This window comes from Hetaerina americana, unplaced genomic scaffold (assembly GCF_022747635.1).
Source record: "Hetaerina americana unplaced genomic scaffold, ioHetAmer1.1.p SCAF_8, whole genome shotgun sequence".
NCBI lineage: Eukaryota > Metazoa > Arthropoda > Insecta > Odonata > Calopterygidae > Hetaerina > Hetaerina americana.
The window spans coordinates 8,943,657-8,967,056 of NW_027287427.1; the positions used below are offsets into that span (position 1 = coordinate 8,943,657).

General features: G+C 35.0%; 2 protein-coding genes across 4 annotated transcripts in view; both read right to left on the reverse strand.

Annotated features, from left to right (window-relative positions):
• Nucleotides 1-2,335: 2,335 nt before the first annotated feature.
• LOC139697754 (adenylate cyclase CyaB) lies at nt 2,336-6,217 on the reverse strand. Its single transcript, XM_071596581.1, has 3 exons — nt 6,036-6,217; nt 5,616-5,849; nt 2,336-3,407 (listed from the first exon to the last, which is right to left on the reverse strand). The coding sequence occupies exons 1-3, from the start codon at nt 6,189-6,191 to the stop codon at nt 3,279-3,281; spliced, it is 519 nt and encodes a 172-aa protein (XP_071452682.1). The 5' UTR covers nt 6,192-6,217; the 3' UTR covers nt 2,336-3,278.
• A 6,864-nt stretch (nt 6,218-13,081) lies between these two features.
• The window catches only part of Sbf (SET domain binding factor), an 82,078-nt gene continuing 71,759 nt past the window's right edge, over nt 13,082-23,400 (reverse strand). For all 3 annotated transcript variants that reach the window (XM_071597023.1, XM_071597024.1, XM_071597022.1), the window contains 7 exons: nt 21,191-21,372; nt 19,449-19,596; nt 17,617-17,847; nt 15,638-15,800; nt 14,828-15,034; nt 13,792-13,874; nt 13,082-13,653 (listed from right to left, as the gene is read on the reverse strand). In XM_071597023.1, the coding sequence (XP_071453124.1) occupies nt 13,561-13,653; nt 13,792-13,874; nt 14,828-15,034; nt 15,638-15,800; nt 17,617-17,847; nt 19,449-19,596; nt 21,191-21,372 (1,107 nt within the window). In that variant the 3' untranslated portion in view covers nt 13,082-13,560. The remainder of the gene's footprint in view (nt 13,654-13,791; nt 13,875-14,827; nt 15,035-15,637; nt 15,801-17,616; nt 17,848-19,448; nt 19,597-21,190; nt 21,373-23,400) is intronic.

Genomic DNA, 23,400 nt, shown 5'->3' on the forward strand with positions numbered 1-23,400 from the left:
CGTTATGTATACAAAAATGTTCAGATGATTGAAAAAATGACGATGCGCATTATGTAATGAAAATTGAAAATACCCAAACATTTATATAACTATGTACACAATAATTTAGAGAAGAGTCTCGCAGAAATAAATTAGTCTGGATGCCGGCCTTTCTAATTGTATTCTATTTTATACAGATCTGCTGCTGTTACAATTATTTCATCTCATAAATCCACGAGGATAAGAAGAAACATATAATTTCTATGCTTCCGTTTATTCTAAAACGTTGTACTTCACGTATACGTAGAGTTCGTCGTGTTATACATTCGTACGTATAAATATATGATTGGATAGGTAGATCGCTCGAATCCAAGAAAGTTGTTACCATAATCACAATTAAATGAATTTATTATCCCTTCAGGCACATCACCGAGTTCACTCTTCCTCGTCTTCTAGCACTGGTGTTGAAATATCGCTTAAAGCTTTCTCAAATCCATTTTTTACCTCTTTAAGTCCCTCGGACACCCTGCCAACTTTACAGGATCCACTGGTTTATTTCTTCATAAGACATTATTTTAAACCTTCCCGATGCTAGGTAGTATTTCATTCCACGCATCATCCAATTTTCCCAATTAGAACGTTACTTTGATTTCAAATATTTATTAATGGATAAATCCTGGCAGCCTCGCGATTTTGAGGACTTCCAGGTTAAACAACGTCGTATATCATTTTCTTCTCCAATGGGTAATTTTCTAGAGAAAATTCTAAAAACTTTACTTAACGCAGGTTTGAAACTATTAAAATGTAGGCTGTACTTTTATAGCACTAGCAGGGTGTCTAGAACAACTGAGCGCCAATACTAACAAATCGAAGTAAAGCATACAAAACAAGAAAATTCTATTTTTTTCATTGCTCTTATTTTTTGTATTCGATTTACTGAAAGTTAATTTTTATAGCAAATAAAAGGGCGCACAAACCTTTGTCTCGTTTTGACCATAAAAGCAATAAGGCGGCATATTGTGTTGGCTTGTAAATATTGTTTATTTTTTGATCCTTCCGTTCTTTGGAATTCATTTCAATCACCGGTGCATTTACGGAAAAAATAGCCAGAGGCTATTATGATTCCATGTATTCATCAGTTGTTACCATCTATTAGTACATGGATATAACGTATTTTTTCAAACAGATATATATATATTCAAACACACACAATGCGCGGTATCTATTCACGTTCAAGATAACTATGAAATCCTGGACACGCAGTATCTGTAGTTTCATGATAACTACTGAGTTTTGGGTGCGCGTTATCGATGGGACGAAATACGGTAATTATGGAGTTAAGTGACCCTTTGAGTAAATAGGCGAGTCTACGAAATGAAGTAGAGAACAGTCTCTGCCTATCGAGAACCTACCTACAATAATTCGACTGAAAAAATTTTACTTCTGAAGATATTACCCAACAATCACCCAATCATGCATATCTATGTCATCTTCCACTTTGTTGACCGAGGAAAATATTAATTTGCAAATCACTTTAGTTTTGGTCACATTTTCTATTTACTAGAAAACTAATAAGTAATGAAAATGCAACTGAAGTAACTTTTAGTGTTTGTTAATTTGATCTACGTTTAATATCTGCAAAAAATATCTTTTTTGGGTATTTAGTCTTCCGTGCAGAAACAACACAATTGCAAGAGACTTAACAAAAGAACCTATGCTGTAGAGTAACCAAACCTGGCATATTGTGCCACTAATACGCATTGTATGTTCTCTGGCACAGCAATTCCCATGTGTCTTCAGTTCATGCCATGCTCAAACAAGATTTTATTTTATCTCTCACTTTTAATATACCCATTATTTCCAAACAATGATTTGTTTTTTTTCTCAATATTTTCAGAGATGCTACTGAAGTAAGAAATAAGTCATATATTGTGTACAAAATTCAGCAAATGTCATCAAAATAAAAGGTTAAACACAGCCTAACTCAGCAGGAAGGAAAGTTAGGGTGTGCTAATACATTATAAAAGCATATCAATGGGCTAAACAAAAACTTAAGGACTGATGGAAACTTCATAGACAAAACCATAACTAATACAAGGAGTAGTTAAGAATGTAAACAGATATTGATCAATACATAAACCCACAAAACTACATTCTTGCCTACACTTAGAAAATAGGTACTTCAATCAACACTCTAAGGGGTCACAGTGACATTCCAACAATATCATGAATAACTACCTAATCTAGGCCATTATTATGTGATGAGGTATGATTTTATACCAGCTCCTCCTAGAGAAAGCTCATATTTCATGAAACACAGACAACAGGATGCATTAAAAATAAAACACGCTTACAATAAATTCATCAAATTTGTCTATTTCCATAGTGCCATTGGTATCAGATAGCAATCAATCATAAAAAATAAAGGAAATGAGAGTCTCAATAAATAGGATGGCTAAGTTAAACATGATATGTAGCACATAATCCTTGGGTTGATCACTAACCTACCTTTTGCGGCGGGACTACTATTAGTAACAATAAATATTATTACTGATGATATCACCCACTCATTACCTTTAAATGGAACCCAAAGAGTGAGTAGCAGTAGAATTTAGTGTGGATGTGTGAACATTAACTGATTGATCCACCTTTTTTCTATAAATCTTATAAAATAATGAACAAAAAAATCAAACTTTTTTGAATCTTTTCCCCGGAGAGAAGATCACTTAAGACATCAAAGTGTTAACATCTTCAAGGTGAGGTAATAGCTGGGAATTCATGACATTAGCAGTAAAGGCAGCTAAAATACTTATAACTATGAGTAGTGTATCATTCTGTGGGTCATTTATCAGCATAGTTTGCAGAATGTCAATGAGTACAATTATATCAAATACCACAATCTAATTAACAAACCTCTCTCTAAGCAAAACTTAATTCAGAGTAACAACATCCCAAAAAAAATGCATAACATCAAATAATGTCAAACAGACTCCAAATATTATGTACAGTGCACATCAAACCTTTCAAAAAACATGCTAAAAATTCAAATACAATTTTTCTACAAGAAGCCATCATTTTGGAATTTAGAACACTCTGCACTCACTTAATTGGCATGCAATAAAAAACATTGACTACACAAAAACTACCCGTAAATATGATTTTAATGCAAAATCTAAAAAGCACATAAGTTTCCTTCAAAAAGGTTATTCACATTTTTCCCTGCCTGTCCACATTCATGTTTGGGTATTAATTTTTTTATTTTTAATCATGAACATAGACAGACTTTGGAAATCCAGCTCCTATTTATTAGGTAGCATGTCAAAATAGGCTCCTGACAATAAGTCCTCTTTGTGAATTCCAAGTTTTTCCATAAGTGATTCGGCAATCTCTTGTCCTTCCTCAGGAGATTGATGTTCTTCTAACATAACCTGAAGAAGAGCCCAGCAATGAATAATACAACATAGAAATTCAACCATTGTAGCATCATATAATAATATTTCAATAGACAGAATGTTAACAAGATAGAATAACACAATACAGTAAAAACTGTCAAAGTCACAATCTGTTCGCAGTAAAACCGCATCAGACATAGTTATTCTAAAATACAGGGTTCATTCGGAAAATAAGTGTACTGAGCTCAGGAAAAAAAATTTATTACACTTTTACATATCTTAAGCTAATATTCCTCAAAATAGGACCTGTAGTTATGCATGATGATTAGCACATTGATAAATCCAAGCGATATTATTTATTCATAACAAACAAAATTCATGAAATAATCTAATTAAAATTCCTTTAAAGGAAATTACCTTTTGGGAGTATGTGAAAAACAAGAAATGAGACCAACCCTTAGCTTGATTAGACTTTAAATATTTATTAGCAATTAGCACAGAAAATGTCATTACATTGTCTGGAAAATCCCAATGTCAGAGATGATTCACAAAGCCTATGGTCGACCATTTTTGAAAATTTAGTTTCCTTAATTGAACTTATTAGTAATGATTATGGCTTTTTCTTAACCCTCTTCTTCAATGTCAGATGAGCCATGCAATGGCAGACAACCTGAACACTTCCGGTTATCAACCTTAAGTCTTGTTTTGATAAGGGAGAGTAGAACTCAAATTCAACTGAGCCATACCCTTGATACATGAGCATTAAGTGTTGAATTGTGGTATATTATCGCTTCTTTAGATTACTTTGCTAGATTATTTTTTCATTGTTTGATTTTATTCCAATGCACTGTTCTATTCAAGAAGGTAACAACTGTCACCACTACCAACTCTAGACAGAAGGGATAAATTTGTCAACTTGACTTTGATTTATTAAACATGCAAATAAATCAAAATATCTAGGATCCGAATTTAACAAATTCAGGATAAAGGAACCAGCTCTTTTCCCTGTGGAATTATTTAGTTGACCATGAAATTATATAGTAGCTAGAAAATCACAAAGATTTGACAACAGAAACCTCTGGACAGCAGCCTAATTGTCCACACGCTGGAGAACCACATTGTCCATTCTCTTCGCAGTACTATGCTTGAATGTTTAATTTTAAGTCAATAAATATCTTACTTATTGCACCTAATGAAAGACTGTCTGGGATTTGGAAATAATTCCACAAAATAAGATGCCCTTTTCAGGATCTGTCAAATGTAAAGCAGACAAACAGTAAATTTTCATATTTTCACATAAAAACTTATGGTTATGAAACTCATAAAGTAGCATTGATAAGCAGACATGAAGAAGTGTGCTAAATGATTTTTTTAAATTTTAAAACTACTTACATTTTATTCATATAACTATTTATTGTTCTCAAGAATCTTGTTTCATTTCCATTGCCCACACATTGTGAATTTCTCATTCTCTCGTCTTGTTGAATTCACCACTTTGGGCGGAAAGCACATTTAAAAAAACTTGTCTTAAACCAATGTGGTACATTTGAAAAACAACTTTTTTAAATCTTAGCCCACATTAACTTTTGCAGCGTTTCAGAATCGGAAGTAAACATGCAACATTATAAATTGCACAAAATAGATGGTAGGTGGTAAATATAAATGTACACAGAGAAAACTCTTCATATGGGCTACTTAGCAAATTTCCCATTGTTTATGCAACTTATTACTAAGAATTCTAACATCCTTAATCATGTCCGTAGATTTGAATATTCAAGGAAGAATAAATTAGGCAAACCCAAGTTTTCAGTTTACATCTAGTAAAAAAGTAAGTAGATATTCATTGCTAATGATCTAGAGCAATTTTGGCATCCAATTTTTTTAAAGAACAGAAACGACTTTCTTTAGAGGATATCCAAAAAAACCTGAGAAACCGAAACTAGATGTGCCTTCTGAAAATGGGGAATTTTTCGGTACATATGCACCAATGGTATACATTGTAAGAATGGACCATACGAGAACTAATTGGTAAGCATTAAAGAGTACACGAAGAAAACTTATTGGTGGCATTATTAAAGAAGAATAGAGGGAATGGATAGATTATCAGAGTAGCTGCAACAAGAAATTCCCGAATTTCTGAGTAACTCGATTCCATTTTGTAATGCAATGCTTGTAGAAAGTTAGGCGTTTCAGAGCCATTTTATATTCACTTTGGTTAAGCAAAATTTAATTTTCAACTGTTACCTCTAGCTCCATGAAATCCCCAAGTCCTTCCACAGAATCAACATGAACACGAGTTTGCCCGACCATGATGAGCTGTCTCTTCTTTCTCACAACACCCCGCTCTCCTAAGGCTTTGGCCAACACCCGTTTAATACCAGGGACTTCGCTTTCACTAATTGGACATTTTTCATAATTAGACAATTTAGGACCCTCTACATCAGGCCGGTCATAAAATATCAAAGTTGAATCGAGTCCCTGAAAAGCGAGAATTTCAATTGGTAGGTAAAATTTACACAAGACAATTCATCAAAACTGGATAACAAGTTGCAGAGAAATTCATCAATCTGAATATGCAAAACTACCTATAAGGTTAAACAAACCATTCGCTAGTAAATATGATTAATCAGTCAGTCATTAATATGAGTAAAACACAAGTCTAACTTTTTCACTCCTCAATTTCAGCCGTCCTGTGGATATCTGGTAGAATACATCTTCTTGCTCAAGGAAAACAGATTCACTTGAACTAAGGCCCGTAGCTTTTTCTATTAGACTTCCCAAGTCTCTCACTTTGGCTTTAATTTCCACGTTCCTTGCCATTTTTCGGCTTTTTGCCGCTCATAATAATGTCGTTTACGCCGCCACAAACATGTGAATGTATCTCCGGCGAAGGGGAAAGCAAATTTGAAATTTCTTAAGACAATATATACAGTAATTGGTTAATCAAAGTATGATGAAGATTAACCCATTTTAAACAACACTTTATCTTCATTTTTCATTCCAAATCTTTATTTTTCACTCAATGTACGCCCACAATGCAGAACAATAACTATCTGTCTGAATTCAAAACTTCTAGCTGGTACGATAAAATCTCAGCCAGTTTTTGTCCTCTTATTTTGAATCCATTTCTTTTTTCATTGAATCAATGAATCACAATGACTGATTTAATTTTTATGTCCGTTAAAGAATCAAAAGTCATCCCAGTTCTTAAAAGAAATACCAGCACCTCTACTTCCACAACTATCGTACAATTTCTTTTCAATCATAGGTTACTAAAATATTTGATAACGTGTATTACGTCCATATTAATTAAATCTGGAATAATATATATATTTCTTAAATCTCAAAGTTGTTTATAGTAATATTTTTTTTAAATACACCAACACCATCAATTGTGCATTAAGAAGTGTACTTCATTCTATCGTTAATGATGATTGAATTAATTGGGCATTTTTGTGGAAGGATTATTATTCTTGTGGAAGAGCATTAATTCATGGGTGCCTCGCAGTAAGACAGACATTTAAAAGGAGAGTGGCCAAAGACCAATACATGGCAGCATTAGTCATAACATTACCTTCCCTCCTCTTATAGGATTTTTCTTTTAACATATGAACGTGAATTCTTGGTTGGCAAGTTCAATTGTATTAACAAAAAATAGGAATATGTAAGTACTTTATTATTAGTCTATTGACTGGTGTGACAGCATTCTTGTGCTTTTAGAGACAAAGGACTGCTACTCGTAAAAACCATCTAACATAATGATAAACTGGTAGATAAACACCTACCAAAAACCTACACATTACAATCCACTATTCGTTGTATTTACTACCTCTTTTATTCAAACCAACAAGAATCATATACTAATCTAAATCTACTCACCATACCCACCCAAGACTTCCTTCTAAATCATGGTCACATTCCATTGCCACTTAATGTGCCCTGCCTGCTTTCCAACAAACTTCCCTCCATACCGGACACTTCTTAATTTTCCTTTCATACAATCATATCATAAAGACTGCTTTTTATGCAGAACCACTGGTCCTTATTATCAAGTTTCATACTCATAAAAATGTTTCAGAGTTTACAATTATCTTTCCTTTACATCATTACTAAATGTTGTTGACTCACTATTCTTAATAAAAGCTTTCTCATTGAATGCAATAATACTTCTCCGTACTCTTCTCAAAAAGATAAGGCAGGGGTGGTGGGTTAGGAAATGGAATGTAGGAGCATTAAATTGATTGACTAGGAAGGAGAACCAGCAGGCTGTGGAGAAAGTCATGAAGGACAGTAAAGAGCTGAGTATTATCGAAGAAAAATGGGAATGTATCAAGAAAGGGCTATCAAAAGCAACAAAAGACACTATTGGAACCTGTAACGAGAAAAGGACTAGGAAACCATGGATCACAGATGAGATGATTACAAAGATGGAGGAGAGGAGAAAATGGAAGAATATAAAGAGAGATAGGCAAAATGAAGTACAAAGAGTTAAACCATAAATTGAGGCAGGCAACAAATAAAGCAAAAGAAGCATTGTGGAAGATGCAGTGCAAGGATATGGAAAGTTTGTAGAGGTAGGGTGAAATTCATGCGCTATACAGCAAGGTTAAATGACTACCACGAAGTAAGAAGGGAAGATCAATGCTAAAAGTTAGAGATAAGGCAGGTAAGATAATGATTGACACAGAAGAGATCCAAGAGAGATGGAAGGAATATTTAGAACTGTATAGTAAAGAAGTTAGACCAACAAAGTAAGACATAGAAAAGGAACATGACATAGAGGAAGATAGCTTAGGTTCAGGCATACTCGATGATGAGATAGAAAGGGCTTTAAGGGAGATGAAACTGAATCACATTCCCACGGAACTATTGAAATGTTTAGGAAAATGTGGGAGGAAGAGGCTATATGGACTGATTCCTAGTATCTATGAGGAAGGGATTTGGCCAGAAGACTTTGAGATCAGTGTTAGTTCCTATTCCATTAAAGGTAAAGGCTACATCATGTAAGGACTACAGGACAATAAGTTTGATATCCCACGCAGCTAAAGCTGTTCTCAGGATCATCAACAATAGGATAGAGAGTAGGGCAAATGATTACTTAGGGGATGATCATTTTGGCTTTAGGTAGGGGAGAGGTATGCATGATGCCATTGCAGTAATGAGATCACTAATCGAGAGGAATATAGAATACAATCAGGACATATTTGCCTGTTTTGTAGATTGCAAAAAAGCATTTGATAGAGTAAATTGGGAAAAACTAAGGAGTATATTGCAGAAAACAGGAATAGATTGGAGGGAAAGGAGGCTAATCCGAAACCTGTACATGTCTTGGACTGCTCAGTTGCAAGTGGGGAATGGGGAGTCCGGATGGGTAGTGTTAGGAAGAGGCGTAAGGCAGGGTTGCCCATTATCACCATTGCTGTTCAACCTTTATGTGGAGAAAATGATTGAAGAGGCATGGGAAGAAGTGGAGGTAGGAATGAAAGTTGGCGGGGCATTCTTAAGATCAGTTAGGTTCGCTGATGACCAAGCTTCAGATTGTCAGTCAGCCAAGGGATTGCAAGCATTGCTGAATAAATTGGAAATTCAGTGCGATGAGAATCAATATTAATAAGACCAAGGTTATGCCATTTTCCAGAAAGAAAAAGGCTAAGCTAAACATTAAAATAGGTGGGCAAAAAATAGAGCAGATAAAACAGCTTACGTATCTCAGAAGTGTTTCGGACTAACATGGTCAAAGTAGTAGGGACGAAAGGAGAAGAATTGCACTAGGCAAAGAGGCTTTCACAAGGAAGGAGTTGATGATAGGGATGTTGAGTTTGGATATTAAGACTCGTAAAAACTTTGATATGGAGCGTAGCTATGTAGAGTGGAAACGTGGTCATTGAAGCAGGAGGATAGATGTAGATTGGAGGCTTTTGAAATGTCGGTGTGGAGGAGAATTGAGAAGGTGAAATGGACTAAAAGGAAAACAAATGAGGAAGTACTTGGTATGATGGACGAAGAAAGGGGTTTGTTGGGAGAAATTCTATGGAGGCAGGAAACATGGATGAAGGGTGTATTGATCAGTAGTGGGATGTTGAAGACTGTAATAGAGGGGAGAATGTTAGGCAAACGAGGAAAGGGCAGGAACAGGATAGGGATGCTGAAGGGAATGAAGGAAGTACTTAGAGATGAAGAGGGACCTGATGTAGACTGTATTGCTGGATTGTGTTCTGTTAGGATTCACAAAATATTTATTTGGTAGTTGTGTCCATCCAAAAACCTACCTTAACCGATACATTACCTTATAATAACTCTTACAACTTTGACCATGAATGAAAATACTCCCCAAATAAGTGATGCACTCTTACCTGTTCAAATTTATGGCTTCCCAACGTTTAACTTAGCCTTCTTCCTATATGACTGCCAGTCAATGCCAATTAATCTGGTTCATTGATGAGCTCAAAAATAATTTTACTACTTACAGTCATCATCTGCACCCCTCTCTGATTTAATGCTTTCCATAACTACCTTCATTCCTCCCTCATCACTCCATTACTATTCATGTATTGACAATTTAAGTGTTAATGTACAATCCTTAGATCGTGATATTTTTCATTTGAGATACAAGCAAATGTGACTAAATGTTTTGCAAACTTCCCCGTAGATGGCGCAGTTGCCGGTTAGGGAATGATGAAAGATATTTAAATTTCATCAAAGAATCAGATATAAGCAACATAGTTGGGAGGATGATTTGATAGTGGTTTCAAATAATGGACAGCTTGAATAAAAAGGAGGTTTTCTTCCCCTTGAAGAGTGTCAAAACTTCTTTATCACCTTACCCTTACACTTCTTTACCCCAGCCCTTATCTTCCACCCCTACCCTGGTGACAACCAATTAACTTGTGCCATTCAAAAACAAGTGAAGTGATAACATAACAAAATTGGTCCAGTAAGAAAAACCCCATTATCAGAAGATTCTTCAGAGGGTGAGAGACCTGTGAGTTATCACACCTTTTCAAAACTCATTTTTCCTTGGCTCACTTCTTTGACTCCATACTTCACCATTGACTACACAACTAATAAATCCTTGGCCCTTCATAGTGACATTTAATCAGGGAAAAATTCTGTATTGGTATTTTTAAAAATTTAAAATATGAATTTAGTCAAATCACGTCATCATAGTCTTACATGCTAATAAATACTTTTTTTTGTTTTACATTTCCACATTTAAGCTGATTCTGGTTTGCTCAGTCAGGTGTTAGAAAATTAACAGTAAACAAGTCCCGTGGTTGTTTTCCAAAGCCTTATTTTGTCACTGCAAGAATCAATGACAACAAAAAGAACTATAAATATATTTACCTCTAAATTACCATAACACAAAAGTATTTAAATATCTTCAACTGAAAACAGGCAATCAGATTACACACAAGTGTACGAATAGCTCTGGAAATAAGCACTTCAAATATTGATCCAAGGCATACAGGTGACATGCTAAACAATTTAGTTCACTGAACAGCTGGAATGGATATAAGGAAAACAAATGTAGGAGTTTGTTTATAGAGAGACGACATGCTTTAAACAACATGTGAAAATACTCTTCCTTAATTACACTACTGGATTTGATGAAGAGTGAAATATGGTCTACACCCCAGGAAAAAATAATTAGTTCCTCATACTTCTACGCGATGTTTTGAGTGATTATGACTCTTTGAGCAATTTGACTGATGGGGCAATGATTCAATGGAAGAAGTAATATGAAAAATGACATGCTTGTTGGAAGCATGGAACATTATTTTCACGGGGTGTTCTGACACAGTAGTCATGAAATAGTTTGCCAACATATTTTCTATTTATTAATTTCCAATTGCTATATATTTTCTTCTAGAAGAATCTTCCAGTAAGGGAAAGGAAATTCCCACATCATCTTGAGATAATGTAAATGATTGTTCTCCCTGGCTCTGGCAAATGTTTACGAAGTAAAGCATCTTAGTGGAGAGGGGAATTTATTGCAAGGGGCCAACAAAAGTATCTTTCCACAAGGTGGCATAATCCCAAAGCACCAGCTTTGACTAATAATGGCCTTTTTTTCCTCTTGTCGCTGTAAATGCAAGCAGTTATAATAAGCTCAACCACTCACATGTAGTACAACCATAACTCATCGTAATCAACTTTTGTGATTATGTAATATATAGTCAAATTAGTTCTACCGAAAATTCACAAAAAGAGTGTCTCTGGTTACCAAAGTCATAGCAGAAAATTTTAATTTGCCAATATCAGTTTCATTCTAGAGATGCCAAAAATCCTATGTACTTAAGTTTTAAAATCTTTAATTGCATCCAACATAATTTGGACCTTGGGTGTGCGAAGGGTCCATATTGCAGGAACACCGGCAGCACCAGTTAAGGTACATTTGTTACCGCTCTTAACAAGGCTCACCAATGAATCCTCAAAAACATATTATTATTTAAAAAACACTGAAATGCTTTAAAAAGTTTTGGAAGCACAATACAATTATTGTTTTGCATTTTCACAAATGTTGATAACAAATTCTGATACTTATCACATAGTAAGTTAAAAACAGTACCATTTTCAACCAAGACAATCAAACAAAGTAACATTGGTAAATGAATAGTAACTTTTTAATAATTCCACACTTTTTGAAAAATATTTCAAATAAATTTTTTTTTTATAATTTCAACCATGAAATATGAAATGAAATATTTGATACTGACAGAATGAAAGCATTTCCAAATGCTACCATCATGAGCAAACACAAGATATGATAATATAAAATAATAATTTGACTACACTTTTGCATTGTTTCTGCCGAGAGCATCAACAAGAATAGGTGAAAATTTTTCAACTAAAACATCGGTGTTTTCACTTTAATAAACCACACACACAGCACAGCAGAGGGAGCGCATTTTTTTGCTAATGCACAATGGCACATATTGCAGCCAAGAACTGGCACATCAAACAATTTCAAAATATCGTTTATCACCACAGAAATGCCATTAGATAGAGTCAGACCCACGAGATGAGGCCTGCATCTTGTTTTCTTATATTTTTTACACAGTGGCAGAAAGCTAATAGGTGTATTACATTATGCCTCTCACAGGTTTCATGGCTCCTAGACGTAACTTGTTTACATTTCCCAACTTAAAAGCAGAAATTGATAAAATAAACATCAGGCCTATAAAATTTATATAGATATATATATATGCATATACGAAACAATTATACATGGCATGAGGAAATATATAAATAACAAAAACTCATCAACAATGAAAGTCAACATTAAAAAATGAAGACATCATTCTGTATAAAAGAGATCAATTTTCTACCTGCTGGTGTTATTGTTTTTTTAACTCCCGTGTTAATTACCTGTTGCAGCAAAACTAAGCAAGCCAAGTTAAAATGCATTAACTTGCAGCAATTATTTGTACCATTATTGCAGGACTTCCTCTCCACTGAAGTGATGTCACATCCAATTACTTGCACTTTTGTTCAATTCCTGGCCACAATTTGAACTAGGCAGTCCCATGGCTCATGAAATTACATGAGAAAGGTTAAAAAAAAAAAAAAAAAAAAAAAAAAAAAACTTGTGAGTTGCTTCTTTCCAGGTGATATGTGCTTAAAGTGTAGAGAGCTTTTTATTCCATTTGCCACCTCCAACTCATCCCCCTTAAATCTCAATGCGTCTTTTAAAAAATAATAACAAGGGATTATACGGAACTCATTCTTTTTATACACGGCTACGTTTTTTTTACCCACACTCAAATTTATACAAACACAAACATACATACTACTATTTATACTCACTCTTGCGGCTCATTCACATCCATTTTTTTTTATCCACCCAGGGAGAAAAAATATATAGCACTTAATAGGCACACTAGCATACTTACAAAGGGAGGGGTAAGGCAACCCATTATTACAGACCAACATTACACCTGTCAACATTTTCATAGATATCCCTAATTCTTTCTCTTTAAGTCCAACTTTGTCTCTTTTTTTTACATTACTGCCGTAACCCATCAATAAATTATACTTGGTAACAAATCACTACCACAGGCAAGAAAACTTGTTGCAGCAAAACCTTGCCACAAAATAAGAATCAATAGGAATTATGAAATGATGAGAAACTATCAATTTCTTTTCAGTCAACGCTGCTTTGAGGTGCACACAGATTAAAATATACAATTCACTGAAGACATGCTTGTATCTTTTCTATCCACTCCTGTGCAGAAGTCGCATCACTTGCACAAAAGTTATAAGTCCTTCTATTGGTCCTCAACTGGAAAGTAATAAAAAAGATTCATCAAGATTTGTCCATAAAAACATGAGCCGAGAAACATGCATCAACAATGAAAACTTAAAAAGAGGGAAAAATATAAGTATCAAAATCTTATCCAGAATACTTGACACGACTTACATCAAAAAATGACTTATCGTCAGTTTTCTTCGGTGGTCCAGGAGTTGGCGGGGCAGGCATTACTGACATAACTTCTGCAAGTTCTATAAAATAAATTACATCACACCATGATAATTTGAAGATGGAAACAGATACTTGAGGGTGTGCCATAAAATGATAGCTATAAAGAGACATTTTCTTAAATCACAAGGAAATACTACTCTAACCAATTCTGAGCCTTGTTACAATTTTAAGAGTTATAAACAAACTTAGATTGCATTCAATTAGACAAGACTCATGAAAATATATTTCTTTCACTGACAAGGTGCATATGCCTCATTAATCACAAAATATTCAGTTCAGTATTTAGCAGTGAAAAGTTTATTAAGCAAAAGGAAAAGATAACCATCACCATTTTGCTCAAAAATACAATTTTCAAGGGTGGTTTTATCTACTTTTCATGTGAAATTCAGGATACCACGGAAGTGGGTACTTATATAATTATGATATGGGAAAATGGAGGTGTAAAGATGTAAGCTTAAGATATCAGCAAGATTATTAGTAAAAGTAAAAGTAATCTACTATTATGATTTTTTTTACAAAGGCGAGAGATGGGGAAAGTATGAGACCTTGAAAAATATGGAAGAAATAGAGCTAATCATGGGAAAGGAAGAGAGAAATTAATGAGAACTACAAGAAACCATCTCCATTTAAAAACATGAAATGATTATCTTTAGTAAAAGCAAGAATTATAACAAGAAAAGGTTAGATTTATTTCTAGTTTCAATTTCAAGTGAAAAGCATTTTGATCAAATTAATAGTATTTAGTGCTGCCCACTTGAAGTATTAATGGAATGCACAATGCATTGTATTACTATGTAAACAATTTTTAGCTTTTTGCAATGTGTTAACACCTAATACACAAGCATCATCAAGCATCGAAGTGTTCACTATATATTTAATAAATACTCAAAATGAGCATTACTGCATGCTATTTATTTCATCACAGACAAGTAAATGTTAAGTAACTTTAAATGAAATGAAATGGTTTACTAACCAATAAAGCCTTTACAATGTGAATCCTCCATTGCATCATAATATCGCAGTTGATGCTTGATGGAATCAAGGACAAACCACCTTTGCTTCCATCCTTTGAGTAAGGCGCCTCTCTTATACAAGTACCCTTCATGTGTTCTGTTCTCAGCAACATTAGAAGAAAACTGATCGTAATACTGCTGGCTGGAGGTTTGCATTGTAGTGACCCCTAAAGACAAAATAATCATATAGCATAAGTGACTGAATTCAGGTAACAATATCAAACATAATCAATATTTCTACATACTAATATTCCTTATATTAGAGGTACCATTAGAAGCGGCCAATATTATACATCATGCATATGAAATTTTAAATGTATTAAGGTTTGCCTGCAGGCAAAAATGTTTCTATTAGTTCATAATAACACTGAACCTTTTATTTTATTTTAATTCTGCCAAAATTAACAAACACATATTAAATATAACAATCATATAATCAAATGAAAAGCATTTTTTAAACTAATTTTCAATTGATAACCTACATATTTATATAATCATTTTATTATATAATAAAACCTTATAGTTGATAATCTTTACAATACAATAATTATTTTATCTTAGAAGTTACATCTTAAATGGCATAAATATACATTTAAATTACATAATAATTATCTAATCAAAATTGAAACTTTTTGAAGAATTACCAATTATAGATTTAATATTATTTTTTTAATATTTCTCAATGACACCAGCATATATGATAGTTAATGTCTGGAACTATCAAATAACTTTGTAGCCGTAACTAACCGCATAATATGCAAAATTATCACCTGAGCCAACAGATCCTGAATCTACAGCTGTTCTGCCAGTCATTGTTTGGGCTGTGAGTGTTCCATCGCCTGAAACTGCTTTGTATTTGGTGCAATTCTTGGGAACACTCTCCATGCACTTCTCATGGCAACTATACCCACAATCCATACATCTCATACCAGTCTGAAATAAGTAGTCAAATATTAGTTCCACAGCAGAAAAAATTCCAACACGTCACTCATTATTTAATTGGAGAAGTATTTGGGATACCACAATGAACATTTCTTTTGAAATAATTGAATTGAGCAGGCAAACAGAGAAAACGTTAGTGCAAAAGCCACGTCTGCGTACATAGATCCAGTGGATGACAGATGCATATAATGCAAACAGCACACTTGAACAAATTAAATTGACACACTAATCCCCCAACACAATGAACCCAATTTTTTATTAAGAGACCTTTCCAGCCAAGTTAAAAAAAGCTCACATTTTCCCAACACATAAAAATTATTTAATTTATTTTTAACCATTACTGGCAACCCATATTTAACAAAAGTTTTTCTAAAATTTTGAACGCACGCACAGCAGAAATAAAAACCAAAATGGCTCGAGTCTTTTCATAACTGTGACATACTTCCTTTTTTGGTTATTTCTCAGATATGATATGAGAATATAAATACCATTTATCGCAAATGCTGACAACAAATGGCCAATTTATGCCAAAAATCCACACCTTGGCTGCCCCAACAATTTATAACTTTAAACCTTTGAGCTCAACTTTACAGCGAGGAATTTGAGTAGCAGCCCATTTGTACTATTTTCTATCCCCAAAGCAAATTATGAGTACAGCATTATTTAGGTTCAAATATTTTAAAGGTTTAAATGGCAAAAAGACAATAGCAGTAGCATCTCAAATGTTACATTAATGACAAAAGTAATTTAAAAAATACAAGACAAATTATATAATAAACTAGGTTATAGAATATAAACATACTGCATAATACAAGAATGCCCATTTGCGAATAAAGTTCCAAGCACCACGATGAGCGTTGATGAATGCTTAAATTGACTTCCAGTTTTGGTTCTTTGAATTTATTTAACTTTTGAGTAAAAACCCATCTTTGCACCCATTTATTCACACGAGCACAACCACCAAAATAAGGTGATATGCACATGTATCACATAAAATTAATTCACAAACACATCTTTAAGAAGGTTGAAAGGTGTACTGAGGGGTCTTTTGAAAATTATAAATACTGCATCATTTTTAAGCCTAATAAAATAAAATAATGGTACATGAAATTATTACTGCAAGTCAAAAAGTATGAATAACGATTACTTTAGAGTACAGGGGTACACAAAGCATTGACATTATCATCCATATAGGGGAGAGTGGGTGGAAAAGAATATCACCAAATGTTATTATGACATACCAAATATATGATGCAGAACTTTACAGCTCACACTACAGTAACTTTGAGATGAATCAACTTCTCTTTTAATAAACTGACTGTGGTTTTAATTTCTAGGTGACCATGTTCAAATTAAAAATATCCTGAAGTAAACACAACAGGCCACTTTTCTGCCTGACAATGCAGATAGTAGAATTACAGGTCAAAGTAGATGAAAACGAGATACTTTCATGGGTTTGGCACGGCAAGTCTAGCCTTCACTCTCCCCGCTACATGATAAAACTACTGGTAGAATACTGGGGAAACAAAAATCACTCTGACACTCAACAATTTATCCAAATGATATAAATTCCAAACCTGTTTTGACCAACACAAATGTTATTCATGAGGCATCCTGTGCACAAAATATGGCCATGCTGGTCCTTAAGAAAAAAAAATATCCCCGGCAAGTGCCCATGTGAGAACAGTAACACACACAGCTGTATAGGTGATGTTCTATGCAGCAAGCAATCGCGGGGGGGGGGGGGGGCGCTGATTACGACACAAGATGGGGAAAAGGGGGGGAGGAGCAAGGGGTCAAGACGTACCTTGACTGGCCCCCAGAGAAGGCTGGTACACAAGTCACAGTACGTGGGTGTTGTGTAGTTGTAGCGCTCGAAGCGGTGAGGGTGGGACAACACGTGAGCTGTGGCAGCAGCTGATGATGCAGCCTCCGCTGCACCAACCATCTTCCCACGCATCAATATCTCTAATGTGGATCGCTTGTGCAGCAGTCGACCATGCCAACGGACGAGTTGCGTGGTGAAAGAGGAATGGCGCTGGCAAGCAAAGCAAAAACGTTTATAAAGCTGGTTCTAAGGGGTGGTGTTTCTTCGACTTGTGGCGTTTGACTTCCCCTGGGGTATGCACACACTCGGCCATTCCCATGAGCCTTTCAATTTGAAACTCCCGAGCTTTAAATTTTGATTACACTAAAATAAGTGGTGGGAAGTTTTTTTGATTCATGCACGGTTTGATCTTTGAGAATTCAGTTGAATTACAAGATGCATAAACATTTTTTGGGTACTTTCGAATCTATGAGGTTCTGAATCTTCAAGGTAAATGAATGGTTCAGATTGAACATCTAAATGCATTTGGAAAGTGAATTTCAATGTCCCTGAACATAAGAACACCAATCTATACCACTTTTCTGCCCAAAAAATACACCACAAAATTACTGAGAAATATTGCATGGTTTTATGAGCCCAAAAATAAATTCAGTTTTAACTGAATAACTGGTAATTTAAATGGAAACTTTTTGCATGAAATTTCAACTTAGTATTTTACTTTTCAATTGAATTACATATGCCAGCAACACTGGTTTTAAAAAATGAATTAATATAGCTAACAAATTTTCAAACTCCAAAATAAATTGACTAAAAATGCAGCAAGGGGTCGACAGCTGCAAGAGACTAGAAGCAATGCTCCAGGGGATATGGACTAACATAGTTTTTACAATACAGCAAGAAAAGGTAATATTTGGTACAAAATATAATGTCTTGTAGAAATGGATGAGAGAGATGAAATTCAACATATACACATTTTCAAGTACAACAAATAACAGAGAGGGAAATTGAGTGGGCTCATAGGCTCATATTGTGAAATTTTCTGACAAAATAATCATACATGTATGGTATGCAAAAACGTTTTAGAGAGAAAAAACATTAAAAAACACCCGAGCAAATCAAACTACCAGCAAACAATAACAACACTTCTAAAATAATCAACAAATATCTTGAAACACTACTCCAACATGGTAAACATGCAACAAGAAATGTAAGGCTTCAAAATCAAAACGACAGGCATACACACGAATGTAACACACACTACAACAAAACATACAGCGGCAAGTGCTATAAAAAGATACATGCTTCATGCAATTCAGCACTATGTATGTCTTAAATGTTCGCCTGTGATTATATACTCCTCCTAGACTTAAATTCTGGATTTTCCCAGAAAAATTTCAAACAGCTATTCTTCACAAAAGAACATTTTTTTCTGAAACTCTTGTGCACTGATCACCTTAAGGTATCATGTCTTACCTGATAACATTACACCAATGAAGCAATCAAAAAATTAAATTGTTCTAAAGATTATTACTATTATTCAACCACCATACCACAATCGATTATAACCTAAATATATTCCACAACTGATATAATGCCCTCCAAAAATATTTCTTCTTGAGGGAGTAATACATACTGTGGCATTCATTAACTCTTCATTAGATATCTTACAAAATGGATAATGGTTTTGTGTATGAGCTGGGAAGACACTTGGGTAATTGATTTCTACTTGAATTTGAGTTTCCATACATGTTGGCACATGCTGTTGAGAAATATTCATGCTTCACAAAACACGCCTGAAGGAGCAAGCATACCGTGAGGGAATCGGTGGTTGGCAGTTCTAATTTGTCCCAAAGCACGTTCCACTTCTGGGGGAGGTGGCCAAGGTCCGTCTCCAGCCTGTGTATTTCTTCAAGGAGGTGAGTAAATGCATCAGGAATAGACTGAGACACTCCATCGTAACTGCAATACAGAAAGAAACCCATCGCATTCATACGTAGAAGAAAATTACAAATATAAGCATTTTCAATTGGGTGAAAATTTGATATTCACAGACATTATGCTCTCACGTTTGCTTTCATTGGCACATTATACATACATTAATGACACTCAAGCATCAATTCATCTAATGCTTATGAATGGAAAAATAACTGTTTCATACACATAATTTAATCAACCATCAAAAGTAACCTACCAATTGAAAGTAGGTTTTAGAGAGTCCTTAATGACTATAATGTGCAATGCGCCATTTCAACTTCCTCTTATTTGCCCTATGTCACTTCTTTATTCAGTTTTTCATGCCATCTACATTTCTCCATTCCATCTAATAAGTCTATTCTCTTCCTTCCTTTACCCAATTTACATAATATTCTCCTTTCTATAACAATCTTCAACATCCCGCTACCGAACAATATTTTGTCCACCCAATTTTTCTGCCTTCTTTGGATTTCAACTAGCAACTTCCTCTCTTCTCACGGTAAATTTAAAATAATACAGTTCAACCTCCAAATAGTGGACCCTCTTGGGATGAATAAAATTTGTCTAATTGTCTTGAGGCAACAGAATTATGAGTTTTAAACTTTCCTAACCATCACAAAACTAATTGTAAATATATCAAGATGAGTTTACATAGCAAAATGCAACAGGGTGTTGTTATATGAAAAGAGAGCAGTTAACTCTCAAATATCCATGCCATTGGACATTGCATGATGATGCACAGATAATTGAGAAACACAGATAACCAAAATAACAAATTGGTGGTGATTTAAACGGATATATGTACATGGCGACTCTCTTTTTTCATTCTTTGCCATTATTTTACATTTTTTTAGCAATGGAAAGTACATTTTATTCAGTTTTCAGTCATTTATACAAGGGTGAAATTATAGCTTGACAAGAAGACACAACCATGATCAAGTGAAGCGCACAATGTAATTTCCTCAGAAAGCTAAACAAATTACGTAGCCAGGAAAAATCAAATGAGAGAAACTGGAGAAGGACAAATATTGACAAAGGATCGCTGGGGTTTCTCAGAATAAATTATGAATCAATCACATAAAATGTCACCTTCAATGGCTATACTATCCTGAAAATCATTGGAATTTGGAGTGATTATAGCACATAATCATTATCAGAGATTACAAGGCTTCATTAAGTGAATGACACCTTTTAGTTGTCGTAAAAGTTAATTATATTGGATTCCAGCAACATTTTCAAATTTCTCCTTAACTCTGATGCTGAAAAATGGAATGAGGCAAGTCTTAGGTGGCTGTACATGGTGCAAGTACATATTGAATGCATAGGCTTCAGTTTATAAAATCTAAATGGATATACTTCATTCTATATATTATGAATGCTCTCAACCAAAGGAAGGAAGAAGCATAGTAACTAAAATTAAACCAAAAAGAGTCAATCAGAAAAGTCACATTGAAATGTAAAGTTTACATAAGTCAAATTCAAAGTCTAATATGTGCTTTCAGCAAATCGAGCTACTTACTTCTGAATCCCAAATTACTGCACCGTCAATAGCTGACAAATATGAGAGGATAGTACTCACCCCAACGTAACAACTCTCCTCGCAGTTTTTCTTGTCACACCATCAGCTGCCTCTGCCTCTTCTTCCTGCTGTGTGTCCATCTGAATTACCTCAAAATCATAATTTGGTCCATGTGACATCTCCTCCCCTAAGTAGTACTCCCACACCTCCAAGTTGGACAGGTGAGACTGAGGTCGCAAAACCTAAGAAATAATCAATACAAATGAAAAAATTACTGCACTAAAATAAATAAATGGAATAAGATCTGACAGATAAATCGAAGGAAAACTTATTTTAACACAAAAGCAATACAAACCAAAAATCACTATCATTAAAGATTAATGTAGCAGATGGGAATACAAATGAGATGCACATTGAAAGTCAATCTCAATTTTACTAGAGACTGAACATGACAATTGGGGACCAATATCACTTCTATACCTCTGTTCAAGCAACCTATACAGATGCTTCTCAAACCTCATTTTGGACTTCAATTATAATTGTATCAAGTTTTAGCAGTATAGCTCATTTTGTACTTAGTTATTAACCTATGCGTTTATCTCTGAACTGACAATGATGCCGCAATAATTACTGAGGATAGGCTGAAAACTAATGCACACATACTTGTAGACCACAAAAAAAAAGATCTTCAGAACCACTCTGGTTGACATGTGGAAGTAACATTCCCCCTCAACACGCATGCGCAGGTTTGAAGTCGTTACATTCATCCGGTGTATTTTGAGAAGCGGAAGTATGGAGACGTGTTCTAGTGCTGTACCAACGCGAGTTAAACCACGTGCTGTTATCCAATTAACTGCTGAAAAAGTGACTCCTACGAATTTTGTGGTTGCGAACCGGGAGAAGCCATAATTGTTGATGAAACATGCAGCGGATATCTGATCACTGCCACAGACGATAAACATCGCAAACTCATTGAAGATTTGATTCAAAATGACTGGCGAATGGCTCAAAAGTGTAATCCAAACAACATTGGAATATCCAGGGAACATGTCCGCATCAATATTGAACCATTGGAATACCGAAAAAACCATGCACGATGGGTACCACCCTGCCTCAACAGACAAGAAGAAACAAAACCCTCCTTAATAAATGAAAAAGAAACACTTTGTTCCAATCCACCACTTTATTACAGGTACGACTAGTTTCGACGCTACGGCGTCATCCTTAGGTACAAAGTTTAAAGTCACAATCATTGTATATATACCCTCTTCTGGAAAGGGTGGGGGAGTTGTGGGAAGAGGGGGCGGGGAGGGGAGTACGGGGGTAGGTACGAAACAATGTGAGAGAGGGTAGGAAACACCAGGAAAAACGTTAGTGAGTGGGGGGGATTGGAAGGTGGGTTAAGAAAGGGGAAAATTTCATTGGTCGGTATAATTTGAGTCAATGGCTAATGGGGATAAAGGTACGGGTTAGGAGTCAATGGGAGTTAGGGGGAAGGGGTTAGAGGTTCTGTTTTTCTGTTATTGCTAGGGAGGCTTCCAGGAGAGGTGATACGTTTTCAAACAGAATGTCATTGAGTAAAGGATGTTTCTTCATTGTTCTCCGGATCTCCAACTATTCCTTCTTGTCCATCCTCCTCCCTTTTTCTTCACGATGTAGAATTTTGGGGATGAAATCACTGGTGTGATTTTCCTCCCACAGGTGTTTGGCAAAGTGGGATTGGGCTAGGTTACACTTCTTGTAGCACCTCGTGTTCCTCCGCTCTTGTCCGCACCGCTCGACCACTCTGTCCGATGTACCTCGCACTGCAATCCCCGCAAACCATTTCATATACCCCACTATTTTCCAGTGGCTCAACTTTATCTTTAGTTTTATTTATGAACACTTTTAGATTTTGTTTGTTATAGAAAGCAATTCTGAATTTGTCTTTCAGGAACAATTTGCTAATTTTTTCGGACGGGACACCATAATAGGGCAATTTTACCCACTTAAGTTTTCCCTTAATAGTTATCCCTGAATTGTAAAGTAGCCGTTGGGCTCTTATGGAGCGTTTCTTGCCGAGCATTTTGTCCACCATTTTTTCACTGTAGCCATTTGTAGTTGCTATAGATTTGATTGTCACCAATTCCTCGTTAAATTTTCCTATCTTATAACTTTTCTGAAGTCCAGCCATCATATATCCCAAAAGTTATCCACATTTCACTTCCTACTGAATAGACTACTTAATATTCCCCTCTCGATAGGAAAATTTAACGAGGAATTGGTGACAA